At 33.6% G+C, this 14,330-nt stretch overlaps 1 protein-coding gene across 1 annotated transcript; it reads right to left on the bottom strand.

The window, feature by feature from the left end:
- Positions 1–460: 460 nt before the first annotated feature.
- LOC126551670 (uncharacterized) lies at positions 461–13,060 on the bottom strand. Its single transcript, XM_050205621.1, is given in 10 exon segments — positions 461–2,398; positions 2,529–2,780; positions 2,985–3,209; positions 3,643–4,531; positions 8,987–8,999; positions 9,166–9,307; positions 9,432–9,683; positions 10,340–10,390; positions 10,393–10,563; positions 11,382–13,060. Coding segments are annotated over 10 exon segments (3,087 nt in total). The 5' UTR covers positions 12,298–13,060; the 3' UTR covers positions 461–2,222.
- Positions 13,061–14,330: the final 1,270 nt, after the last annotated feature.

The following is a 14,330-nucleotide window of genomic DNA, read 5'->3' on the forward strand; positions in this document are numbered from 1 at the left end:
TAAAATATTTCGACTTTTTTAAGCTATTTATAGGCATAATGAGAAATAAATTTTTTTTAAATAAGTGTCAATTTAAAAATTATGCTTGAAAATTTAATATAAAACTTAATTTAAAAATATCGAAAATTTATATCTACAATGTTTTTTTAAACTTTTAAAGTTTGAATTTTGATAAAATTAGTCAAAATCTTAAAATTGTATAAATTATTTTTTAGTTAGACGTCCATAAAAATTGTTGTTTTCATTCCTAAAATCTGAAAACTTAATAGAATGTTCTTTACAAGGTTAAAAAAGTATATGTATAAAAAATTTCTTCCAAAAATCTAAACTAATTTTTTATGAACAATTTCAAGTTAAATCTTTTACAGTATCCGATATTCACTCATAAAATAACTATTTCTCATCAAACAAATTTTGAAATTTTGTTGTACATAGAAAAAAAAACGGTAAATGCTTGATATCTTCGCCAAATGCTTATATTTTCATTTTCATCATATGTTAAAATTTTCATTTTTTTCTTTTTATATTAATTCGTAATACTAAAAGTAAAATAAATGACTTTAATAGCTACACACATAAACATATAATGATAGATCTTTAAATTACAATTTAATTTTTCTATATTAGTGTTGTCATTGTTACATAATACTATCTTTGTAAACCTGTTGTCTATGTAAAAAAGGGCCTTGCCCGTATATTCTAAAAAAATAAAATAAAAAATAATATATAGGCAGACTGGTACCACTTGACTACCTTTTTTTGATTTTAATTTCTTAAAATACTAAAATAAAACTATTTTTTATAAACATTTTTTTTTTACATAATTTATAATTTCCTTCAGGCCTTGATAATGGGGTGAAAATTATGAATTTAATAATAATAGTTTTAAAAGACATTACTAGAGTTAAAAAAATTAAGGTATATTATCATTATTAAATGACATTAAAGAGCATTAGTAGGGGTCATAGAAAGGATATACGAGTATAGTTTTATCTCAGTATAGATAATATGGTTTCTAATTTATAAGTTATAAGATTGCATGATTAACTAAGCTTACTTTGGGTTTAATGAATAATGTAGCGTCGAGTTTTTGTTGTTGTTATTGTTATATTGTAGTTTTTTGTAAACAAAAACTATTTAGTGTATCAAATAAATTCGTAAGGAAGTAAGGACTAAGGAGCTTCAATTAGTACTGTTCTACATCTAACTACTATATATATTTTCTAGTTATCCAATTCAATTGAACTACACTAGAAAATAAAATTAAGTACAACTATGAACTATAAGTACTTTATCTGAATTGAAATAATAAATTACAATGTAGAAATATAATTTTTGCAAATAAAAAGCAATTAATATTTTGATTGATCCTTTATAATTGTGTTGATACGGCACTTACTTCTATATGGATTTATAAATTATTATATTATAAACAGAAAATTTCAGGTTTAAAAATAAAAGGTTGATTATTAATGAAATATATATTTAATTTGTATAAGGATTGATAACCACTGAATACATTTTAAATTTAAATAAATTTTTAATTCGTATGGTATAGGTAGGTATTTATAATTCTATGTATAAAATATATAGGTGCGTAAGAGACGATGTTAATGTTAGCCAGCTAAAAATATACTTTTTAATAATTGTATAATTGCTAAATTTAATCGTCATAAAAATTAATTTTGAAAAAAAAAAATATTTAATCACATATTTATAATAAAATATTGATAAATAATAATATTCTTTCTAGAATATTTAATATTTTTTCAGGTATAAAATTATATAAATGTGTAAAGTCTGTAAAGTAACAATACACTTGATGCCCAGATTATAATGCAATTATTATAATTTTATACAAATATTATTAAATTAAATAATAAAAAATTACACTTTTTACATTTTTATGAAATATTTTTTTCAAGTTAATAAAATATAATATTATGTTTGATATTTACACTAATTAATATAGTAAACTAATACAGAAGTATCGTGATTATTGTACAAACTTAAATTGTAATTTATTGTGTTTTTCAGTAATTTGTAAACAATACGTAATATATTAACAGGGGATGTTTAGAAAATAACCATTTCTTAACAGTCTGAGTATTCTTCAATAAGATAATAAATGTTTTGTGTGCTATACTGCTATGGTATAATATATTTTTGACCCACCACGTTTTCTTATTTAAAAATTTTTAGGCTCAAGTTTTATGTACTAATTAGGTATTTGTATTTATTGGTTTAAATTTTAACCAAATGCCATTCTCTGGTGTAAAAACTATAGTTTTGCTACTGAATCTCATTGGAATGTCTGTTTTTTCACATGGTTCCACTTCATATTTGGTTAAAAGTTCAGTTAACGCTAATTTCATTTCCATTTCAGCAAATCGTTTTCCTAAAATGTCAACGATAGTTATTTCATTGTATAAACATTATTTAGTATGAAAAAAATACTCGAGAAAAACTCGTGCCTAACATTAATTGTTTATTTTTGAGTACAATTACATGAGTAACATAATACATACCTATACATAAGCGAGGTCCATCGCCAAATGGCATATAAGTTCCATTTGGTCTTTTAGCTTTTTCTTCAGGTGAGAACCGTTCAGGATCGAAAGTTTCTGGATCAGGATAATATCTATAGTCGTGATGAATAGCATACGCAGGAATAAGAACTTTTGTTCCTTTTTCAATTACTAAAGTGTCATCGGGAACTTGGTAATCCTTTGTTGCTTCTCTAAATAGTGTTATTAATGGTGGATACTTTCGTAATGTTTCTGAAAAATAAAATTCATATATATTCGAAATCACAAAAATAATAATTTTAGAAATGATAACTAGTATTTACAACATTTGACATGGTTTTTTACTTTTTATATTGTATATTCTGTATTTTTACGCCGATTAATTAAGTTTACGGGTATATATATATTTATATTTTGTCAATGATAAATTCGATTATAACGTATATATATACTGACCAGCTAATACCATTTCCAAGTAATGTAATTCTTTTAGAAATTCATCGTCAATTTCACCACTATGTTTAATCTTTGTCACATTCATTTCTTCTCGTACTTTGTCTTGTATTGGTTTTTTCAATGCTAGTTCGTACAAGCAAAAACTCATCGTCGTAGACACTGTTTCAAAACCAGCGGCAAATAGAATAAACGCATTGGCCACGATATCTGTTTCTAAGAATGTCACTAAATATATGAAATAAATTAATTCCTAAATATTTGATGTTCAATAATAAAAATAAAATAATTTGGATAATTAAATAGGTATAGTAAAAGGGTAACTTGTAAGCTTTTCAAACTTTTTCCATTAGTTATCTATATATATATATATGAATGTTTGTCTATTAGGTACAATCCTAAACCGAAGATAGTCTAATTTAAAATGGAAGAGGTTAACATTGTGTATCCAAATGTTTGTTTTCAAATCCATTTTAAATTATTATGAATATTTTCTCGAGGCATATATGTATATATCACTTACATCGTTACCGAGATATTTCGACTGTTGACTCGTCTTATAACGTGATACCAATAACCAATAGGGGCGCGATTACGTACCTACCATTTACTTTACACAGGTTTATTATAATATTATGTTAATATTATTATATCTTCGTACCCGACGGTTCGGTCTTGTTGACGACTAGGTCGGTCCTGGCTTGGATCAGCGATTGCACGAGGTCGTCCCTGACCAGGCCGTGCTCCTGCCGGTACCGCATCGTGTCGGTAAACGCGTCTGTGAAGAACTGGACGACGTCCTGCGGGAAGTCGCTGATGCGGAGCGCGCGTCGAAAGGCCGGCGAGATCAGCCAGGCTAGCTCTTTGAACAGGAATCGAAACGACGGCTGGAACAAGGTCTTGCCGTACCGGCGGAACGCGGACTGATCGTCGCTGATGGCGTTCAGCTGCAGTCCGAACGCGCACGTGCCGATCACGTCGGTGGAATACTTTCCGAGCTCGTCGCGCACCTCCATCGAGCCGCCCGTGGCCGGCACGTCGGCGGCCACGTTGCGCATCAGCTGCTCGCTGCAGGCGGCTATCTGGCCTCGCATGTGCCGCAGCTTGCCGGCCGTGAACACGGGACTGAGCTTTTGCCGCATCACCTTCCACTGGGTGCCCGACATGTTGAACAGACCGTTGGCCAGCGGGTTCTCGTCCGGGCCGGACGTGTACAGCCCGTGGTCGGTAAAGTGTGCAAAGTCGCCGATCAGCACGCGGTTCACCAGCGCCGGGTCGCACACCAACAGATGCGGCGTGCGCATCTGGTACATGCCGACGTACCGGTGACCGCGAAACGCGTCGTAGATCCGGACGAACATGCGAGCCTGGTGTTCGGTGCCCAGCGCAATGCTGGCCATGTTGCCGAACAACGGCACCGTGGGCCGCACGTACGGCACGCCCCGGACGCGCCAGTAGCCGAACGTGGCCGTGGTCCAGTGGAACGCGATGGCCGCGAACGACACCAGCAATCCGACCGTCCACCAGCTGGTGGCCAGCTCGAGCAGTAGCTGCAGCACGGTGGACATATCGTGGTCGTGAGGTGGTTCGACGAGTTATATCGGTAAGGTTAGAGATTAAGTAAGGGTTAGATAAGGTTAGGTAAGGACGACGAGGATTTCGTTTTTCAAGTCGCGAACGATACACGAACGAGCGGTCACTGCGCTCCGACCGTGCAGACTGTACTGAACAACAGGATATTAAAATACGGTATTTTCGACCGGTACACGGCTATTGCGTCGTTGTTTTTGTTATTGTTGTTTTTCTAGTCGTGCGCCGCGTCCTCGGCGGCTCGGTGGAATCGCGTGCCACTTGCGAGGCGACGACTAGTGACCTCGAGAAAATGGTAATGTAAATCAAACAAATTACACGTATGTAATGTGATCGACATATAAGAGGCGATTCGATGCGCCGAATGAAGGAGATAATGACTTCCGATGTGGCTTTAAGTCTATGGCTTGGCCTTGGTCGGCGATCGTGAATGACACACCGTTATTAATAGAACATAATATTGTTTGTGCCTTGTTTTGGAGTGTGCGGTCTCATGGGCGTATTGCGTTTTCTAAAAATTCCAAACGAGTTACCGCATGCAGTTAGACGCATGATTTCGTGATTTAACTGACACCCATGGAGATTTTTAGCCGGTTTTTTTAATACTATTATACAGGTTATTATTGACTGATTAATTCGGTAAAAATGTTTGAAATCGTCATATATGAACACGTCGTGAAATTTATTTAAATTTGATTTTTAAACGTATTTTTACTTCACAATAATAATCATGATTCCTAAATATTTAAAATTTAAAAATATCTTTTTAAAAATAAAAAAAAAACGGACAGTCGAACGCATATCGTGATAATATCTTGTTTGTACGATTTATTGATTTGTAAATATTAAATCAAAATGTACGCGTTTTATTTCTCTTCCCTAACGCGGCCAATTTTGCGTGGCCAGGAGCAGATTTTTTCACGGTAGCTTAGGATTTATTTTCGTGAAACCAAAAAAAATTTCTTGAGGCGCCGTAAAAGCATTTTTTTTTACGCATACAGTTAAACAAAGTATCTACTAAACGTAATCTTGTCAATATGTGTTTATTTTTTAAAACATTAAACTATAAACATCATTTTACTCACATACTCTATAATATGAGTATAGATAAATTTCTATAATTTTTAGCATGCATATTATATTTATCATCAAAGCGTTAAAAATTACCATACTAATATTATAGGTAGGTACCTATATTATACCTACTAAACGCGGTATTGAAATTAGAGAATAAAATACCTTACCGACATAATCTGATATTATCACTTGACATGCTTGATGTTTAATTTGTTAAACAAAATTATAGGCTTACAAATCATCAAACCCACGAAAGTCGTGAGCTCTCTTAAGCGGCTAGGCCCCGAGCAGTTGCCTAGCTTCCAACCTGTCCTAATCTGGAGCTGGCACGTGATTAAGGTAGGTATAACTGGCATCCACGGTGTAGGTGTGATAAGCACAAAAGCATTGTATATCAAGCGCGACCGTCCGTTCGATCTCATCGCCTTTAAACTCGCGCGCATAACAGAAAATTCGTCATAGTATGACAATAGGATGTACGCACGACATCGATACGTTAAAATTTACACGCCAATACCGTCCATCGTGGTTAACGATATAAGTTATAAATATGGAAGTATAATTTATAAAATATGTGCTAAAAACATCTAAATATGTGGGGAAAAAATGTAATTAAAAAAAAATACAATTCAAATTATTAAAATAATTAAATTATCAAAATGATTTGTTGCATTGAATTATTACAATTTATTTTAAATTAGCGAATGTTAAATGTCGCCTATTAGGTCTCAAAATATTTTTAAAACGGCTAAATGATCGTTCCAGATCAACCGATGTAATTGGAGCATATTTGAAGCGCATAATATCAGAAGGCGATAAATCAAATTTTTTAGAAGAGTGTCTGCCACTCATTATGTCATTGATTGTTTTAAAATCAATATAGCCTGGATTTTTGGATTTTTTTCTGTAACGGCATGAATTTTTTTTTTTACAATATCTCCTATGGGTCCGTTTACGAGTTTTAATTTTTCAAACGCCGATTCGATTAGAATTTGCATACTATCATTTAAGGACATATTTTTTGTTTCTAATTTTGTAATTGTATGTGCAATAAAACTAAAATTCACTGAAATGAAAATTAAATTATTTTTCAATTTTCATTTTGCATAATATTTTGAAATTTTCCAATAGCGATAGAAGTTTCTGGATCTAATTTTGAAATAATTTCTTGTATTTTCGAAAAGTGTTCACAATAATATTGAGCAGTTACCACCTAGTAATTATGGGTTCAGGTGGTAGAAAAATATCAGGGTAAAACTAAAGATAACTACTAAATATTTGCTTCAAGTGAATCGTCACAGTTCATAATGGCTGTTTTTGTCCACTGCAACATATGGCTTGAAAACGTATGAACGATGAAATGATAAAATATGTTAAAAAATATTTACAAGTTAGTGAAATATGTAAAAATATGTAATTATACCAAAATTGTAAAAATATGTAAAATAAAGTAGCATCATTTTAATAAGAATGATTTAAATCATGAACATTTCTTATCGATTCTTAAATATCTTGTTTTAATAAAAATATGCATTTACATGTAAATTCGTTCCCTAGTTATAACCATAAGCGTGCGCACGAGGTGAGCCGGTCGAACCGGGACTCGACCAGAATCTTATTAGCGGCACAATAAAATTTTAGATTTGTGTATGTATTTAATTATATTGATATGTTCTATGAGAACATGAAAATGTTTAACTTCAAAAGTACCTATATGTCTAAAAAATAAAAATTAGCACATTATTGTTGTGTTCACATACAACTTGATTTTATTTACACAGTTTTTAATTTACAATTAGCATGTACCTACCTACATTAATATGTTAAAAAAAAAGTATGGACACTGTCCAAGTATTAGTTAGCATTAGTTGTTCCAGGCTCGACCGGAAATTGAAGTCTGCGCACTCCTATAGTTATAATACTATAGTGTTATATCTATACCCAGGCCCGTATAGGCTCTGCTCGGGAAAAGTTTGTCCCGACTTAGTAATATATGGTCGAAAATATTTGAACACTCCAAACTCGTTGTTACTCTTAACATCTCAAAAATGTATATAAATATGAATTAATGACTTTATATTATTGAAAAATGGGCCGGTTAAAATTCTAAAACTCAGTGGGCCCGATACCTTGCCTATCCGGCGCTGCCTATACTGGGTATACGAACCGAACAACTAGCGAAAAAAATTAAGGCATATTATTATTTATTATTATTATTAAATGCCATTAAGAGCATTAGTAGGGGTCATAGAGAGGTATAATACGAGTATAGTTTTTATCTAAGTATAAATAATATGGTTTCTAATTTATAAGTTATAATATAACATAATTAAAAAAGCTTGAATAGGTTTTATGAATAATGTAGCGTCGAGTTTTTTTTGTTGTTATATTGTAGTTTTTTGTAAACAAAAACTGTTTAGTGTGTCAAATAAATTCGCAAGGTTGTAAGGACTAAGGAGCTTCAATTATTACAGTTCTATATCTAACTACTATATTATATATTTTCTAGCTATCCAATTCAACTGAACTACACTAGAAAAAAAGAATTAAGTATAACTATGATTAAAGTACTTTAACTAAATTGAAATAATAAATTACAATGTAGAAAGATAATTTTTACAAATAAAAATCAATTTATATTTCGATAGATCTTATTATAATTATGTTAATACGGTACCTACATATATCATACACAGGAAATGCCAGGTTTAAAACTAAAAGGTTGATTATTTTTAATAATATATATTTTTTATTTTTTTAAATATTGACAACCACTGAATACATTTTAAATTTAAACAAATTTTTAATTCTTGTGGTATAGGTATTTGTAATTCTATGTATAAAATATATAGGTGCATAAGAGACGATGTTAATGTTAGCCTAAAAATATACTTTTCAATAATTATATTATTGCTCAATTTAATTGTCACAATAACTTAATTAATTTTGCAAAAAAAAAAAAATTAATCATACATTTATAATTGAAATATTGATAAATAACTATTCTTTCTAGAATATCTAATATTTTTGCAGGTGTATAAATGTCTAAAGTAACAATACACTTTATGTCCAAATTATAATGCTGATATTATTATTTTATACAAATATTATTACATTAAATAATATAAAATTACACTTTTTACATTGTTAAGTATTATATTTTTCAAGTTAAGAAAATATAATATGTTTATATTTACACTAATAAATACAGTAAATTAATATGGAAATATTGTGATTATTGCACAAACTTAAATTGTAATTTATTGTGTTTTTCAATAATTTATAAACAATAGGTCATATATTAACAGGGAATGTTTAAAATACAACTATTTTTTAACGGTCTGAATATTCCTCAATAAAACAATATTTATTTAGTGTGTTATAGTATAGTATAATTTTTGACCCACCACACTTTTTTTATTTTAAAGTTTTTAGGCTCAAGTTCTATATGTACTTAATATTTTAATTTCAATAAATGTATAGTTAATTAGCAGTATTTATTGGTTTGAATTTTAACCAAATGCCATTTTCTGGTGCTATTAATAAAGATTTTTGACTGAATCTCATTGGAATATCGGTTTTATCACATGGTTCCACTTCATATTTGGTCAAAAGTTCAGTTAACGCTAATTTCATTTCCATTTCAGCGAATCGTTTTCCTAAAATATCAACGAGTTATTTAATTTCATAAACATTATTTATTATGGAAAAAAAAAACTCGAGAAAAACTCGTGCCTAACATTAACTGTTTATTTTTGAGTACATGAGTAACATAATACATACCTATGCATAAGCGAGGTCCATCGCCAAATGGCATATAAGTTCCATTTGGTCTTTTAGCTTTTTCTTCAGGTGAGAACCGTTCAGGATCGAAAGTTTCTGGATCAGGATAATATCTATAGTCGTGATGAATAGCATACGCAGGAATAAGAACTTTTGTTCCTTTTTCAATTACTAAAGTGTCATCGGGCACTTGGTAATCCTTCGTTGCTTCTCTAATTAGTGTTATTAATGGTGGATACTTTCGTAATGTTTCTGAAAAATAAAATTTATATGTATTCTACATCACAAAAATAATTATTTTATAAATGATAAAAAGTATTTGCTATATTTGACATGGCTTTTATATTGTATATTCTGAATTTTTAAGCCGAATTAATTAAGTTTAAGCAGTTCCCAGTAAGCACTTTAAGCTAGTGTTTAGGGCGGCAATTTCTCAAGGACTGCAAATAATTTTTATTATAATGTGTAACTAGAACTAAAAGAAATGCAACTAATTATAAAATTTTTTTAGACCAACAGGATTGTGCTTATATTGATTTATATTTTAAGTTTTCCAATTTCAAAATCTTAGAGTTGCCCTATTATATAGTATAGCTGCATTATTTATAAATTTTTATCAATATAAATTTTATTTCTTTATCATGTTGTACATATACAACTTGACAATAGACAAGTGGATATGACCATGTAACTCGTATATATTATTTAAAAAAAATATTGATTAAACGAAAAAACTATAACTGTATGCTTTATAGTTATTAGTAATAATATTTTTTAGACTATAAAAATATTTACCTATATTAAAAGGCGGTAATTTGTTTAGTGCTTAAAGCGGCACTGAGTTTATGGGTATATATATTTTTATATTTTGTCAATGATAAAATCGATTATAACGTATATATACTGACCAGCTAATACCATTTCCAAGTAATGTAATTCTTTTAGAAATTCATCGTTATTTCACCACTATGTTTAATCTTTGTCGCATTCATTTCTTCTCGTACTTTGTCTTGTATTGGTTTTTTCAATGCTAGTTCGTACAAGCAAAAACTCATTGCCGTAGACACTGTTTCAAAACCAGCAGCAAATAGAGCAAATGCATTGGCCACGATATCCGTCTCTAAGAATGTCACTAAATATATGAAATAGATTAATGCCTAAATGTTTGATGTTCAATAAAAAAATAAAATAATTTGGATAGTTAAATAGGTATAGTATAAAGTAACCTGTAAGTTTCTAAAGCTTTTTCCAATTAGTAATGTACGTATATTATATAAATGAATGTTTATCTGTTATTTGTGTGTCTTTATTTATACATTTTTAAACCGATAATACGATCGCGATTAAATTTGGTGCATATATAGATTAGACCTCTGGGAAGAAAATAGGTTAATTGTAAAAGGGGAGGTTTAACACGGGAAATACTCAAGCAGGAGTTTTGAGATTTACGCGATGGTATTGTTGAGTTCACATTTGATTTATTTGTGTATGCTCCAGAAGGAAAATCAAAAACCTTGTGTATCCAAATGCACTTTAATAAATATCATTCAATAAAAAACTTATTATTTTATAGTTGGTATTTTAATGTACAACGATGTGCACGGGAAAATCTAGTAAATTATACATATTGTTTAACGGAACCATGTATGTAGGTATCGGTTTGGAAACGATATTTTTTGCCCTAATAACACAATTGTTTTAAATATTATATTTCTGTTTCTATTCACAACGTTTATAATAATCGATGTTAAAGTTTTAAATTATTATTTATATTTTCTCTAGGGCAACATACATAATATATATATATATATATATACCGAGACATTTTGACTGGTCTTAAAACGTAATACCGATTACCAATAGGGGCGAGATAACGTACCTACTATTTACTTTACAGGTACCTATATTATACATTAATATTATTATATCGTCAATAACCCATGGTCATACCTGACGGTTCGGTCTTGTTGACGACGAGGTCGGTCCTGGCTTGGATCAGCGACTGCATGAGGTCGTCCCTGACCAGGCCGTGCTCCTGCCGGTACCGCATCGTATCGGTGAACGCGGCCATGAAGAACTGGACGACTTCCTGCGGGTAGTCGCTGACACGGATCGCACGCCGAAGGGCCGGCGAGATCAGCCAGATAAGGTCCTTGATCAGCATGCGGAACGAAGGCTGGAACACGGCCTTGCCGTTCCGGCGGAACTCGGACTGTTCGTCGCTGATGGCGTTCAGCTGCAGTCCGAACGCGCACGTGCCGATCACGTCGGTGGAATACTTTCCGAGCACGTCGCGCACTTCTATCGGCCCGCCCGTGGCCGGCACGTCGGCGGCCACGTTGCGCATCAGCTGCTCGCTGCAGGCGGCCACCTGGCCGCGCATGTGCCTCAGCTTGCCGGCCGTGAACACGGGACTGAGCTTTTGCCGCATCACCTTCCACTTGGCGCCCCTCATTTTGAACAGCCCGTTGGCCAGCGGGTTCTCTTCCGGGCCATCCGTGTGTATCCCGTGATCGGTGAAGTGAGCAAAGTCGCCGATCAGCACGCGGTTCACCAGCGTCCGGTCGCACACCAACAGGTATGGCGTACGCATTTGGTACATGCCGACGTACGGGTGACCGCGAAACGCGTCGTAGATCCGGCCGAACATCCGGATCTGGTGTTCGGTGCCCAGCGCCCTGCTGCCTATGTTGCCGAACAGCGGCACCGTGGGCCGCACGTACGGCACGCCCCGGTCGCGCCAGTAGCCGAACGTGGCCGTGGACCAGTGATATGCGAGGGCCGTGAACGTCGCCAGGAACCCGACCGTCCACCAGCTGGTCGCCAGCTCGAACAGTAGCTGCATCGCGGCGGACACGGTCGTCATCGCGAGGCGATCCGACGAGTTACAGGGAAGGTAGTCGGGACGATGAGAATTTCAGTGATTTTTTATTTTTTTTTTAAAGTCGTGGTCTTGATACGAACGCGCGGCCACTGCGCTCCGACCGTACCGCAACAGGATAATAAAATACGGTCTTCACGAGCGGCTGCACATGGCTATTGTGTCGTTGTTTTTGCAGTTATTATTGTTCCAAACGGATTTTTTCGATGTCCTCCTCCTGCGTCGCGTCCCTGTCGCCGCGATGACTAGTGACGTCGATAAAACTTTAATATGAATCAAACACAAGTATACCTATATACTTATGATCGACGTATACGAGTCGACTCGATGCGTCGATTAAAGGAGATAATGAATTCCGACGTGGCTTTATACGCCGACGGCGGCGTGGCCTAGGTCGCCGACCGTAAATGACTCACAGTTATTGATAAAACAATGTTTGTGCCGTGTTTAGAAGTGTGCGGTCTCATACGTGTTATTCATATGCGTTCTCTAGAAACTCCAAACGAGTCGACCGCAAGCAGACAGACGCATGATTTCGTGCTTTAATAACTGACGTACGTCTTTAACTGACCCACGGAGACTTTAATCGGTTTTGTAAGCCTATATAGTTATTAATACCTACTCTTTTATCCAATGAAACTTTCTGAAATTGTCGTATTTGAATACGTCTTGAAGTTTACTTAAAATCGACCTTCAGACGATTCTTACTTCACTATTATAATCATGATTTTAAAATTCTTAAAAATTTTAAAATTTAAAATTTAAAAATGTCGTTTTAAAAATCGAAAAAACTGGTCGACCCCACGCTTAATATCACGTATGCACGACATCGACACATTAAAATTTACACGCCTATACCGTCCCGTGACATCGTATAGTTAACATTAAAACATTATAGTGTTATATACCTATTACCTATAACCGAACCGAAGGACTTGCATATACCCCGCTATACCCGTGGTAACTTTTTGTATACCATACACCGAGCGCGCAGATATATGATATATTTTTACGATGAGGCGTAGGAAAAATACGGCTCGCAAGTAAAATACACATAAATCGGTGGCGTACATATGCGATATCTGTCGTCCGGAAGAATCATGACCGCGCGTACGCAGATTGTTTGCTCATTGATCGCGTCGGCTAATTTATTTAGAGGGATAATATACACGCGAATATACACGTGTGCAGTATAATATTATGTGTACATGGTGTGTGTATGTGCATATCCGGAGACCATTGTGTACAGCCCTCGTGGGGATACGAAATTTCTCACTGATCAAGTCATTTGTACCGTCGAATCCTGCCGCCAGCCCGGTTTCGCGTGCGCACCGATATACTCATCTCGACGACCCGGTCCCGCCGCCGCGTCATCATCCGTCTGCTGCTGCTGTAGTCCCCGTATAATAATAATAATAATATAAAGCTACGGATGCTACGATCGGGAACGCGAGTTTTCCGTTCCTGCAGGCTGGATCGTCGCCGCCATATTGGTATATAATATTATATTCACCCGTCATTTTACATCCGATTTATATTTAATAATAAAACGTACCTATATAATATAATATAATATTATAAATGGCAATGTAGATATTATAATAATAATAATATTAATATGTAGGTAGAAGATACACTATATACTAGGGATGGGCAACTCAAAGTTACTAGATTGCCAATTTTTAGAAAATTTAAATCGAGCGAGCCGTCGCATAGAAAGCAAAAATAAATTCTTTTATGAGGTGTTAAAAGCTCTATTTTCATCATCAATTTTACGCTTTTTTGAGGATGTTATTAGAGCACTACAAAAACACGAAAATAATAAATTCAATGACAGGACTTCACTAATGATACGAAGAAACTGATATAATTAAATAGGTCGGTACAAATAGTTATGGTTAAAAGCAATACGTATACATGTACACGTATGTACGTGTGCATATAATATATATAGTGTGTATAATGTATACACTATAATATTATGACATTTAGACATTTAACGTTTTTCAATACCAGAT

The sequence above is a fragment of the Aphis gossypii genome, chromosome X, assembly GCF_020184175.1.
Source record: "Aphis gossypii isolate Hap1 chromosome X, ASM2018417v2, whole genome shotgun sequence".
NCBI classification, from domain to species: Eukaryota; Metazoa; Arthropoda; class Insecta; order Hemiptera; family Aphididae; genus Aphis; species Aphis gossypii.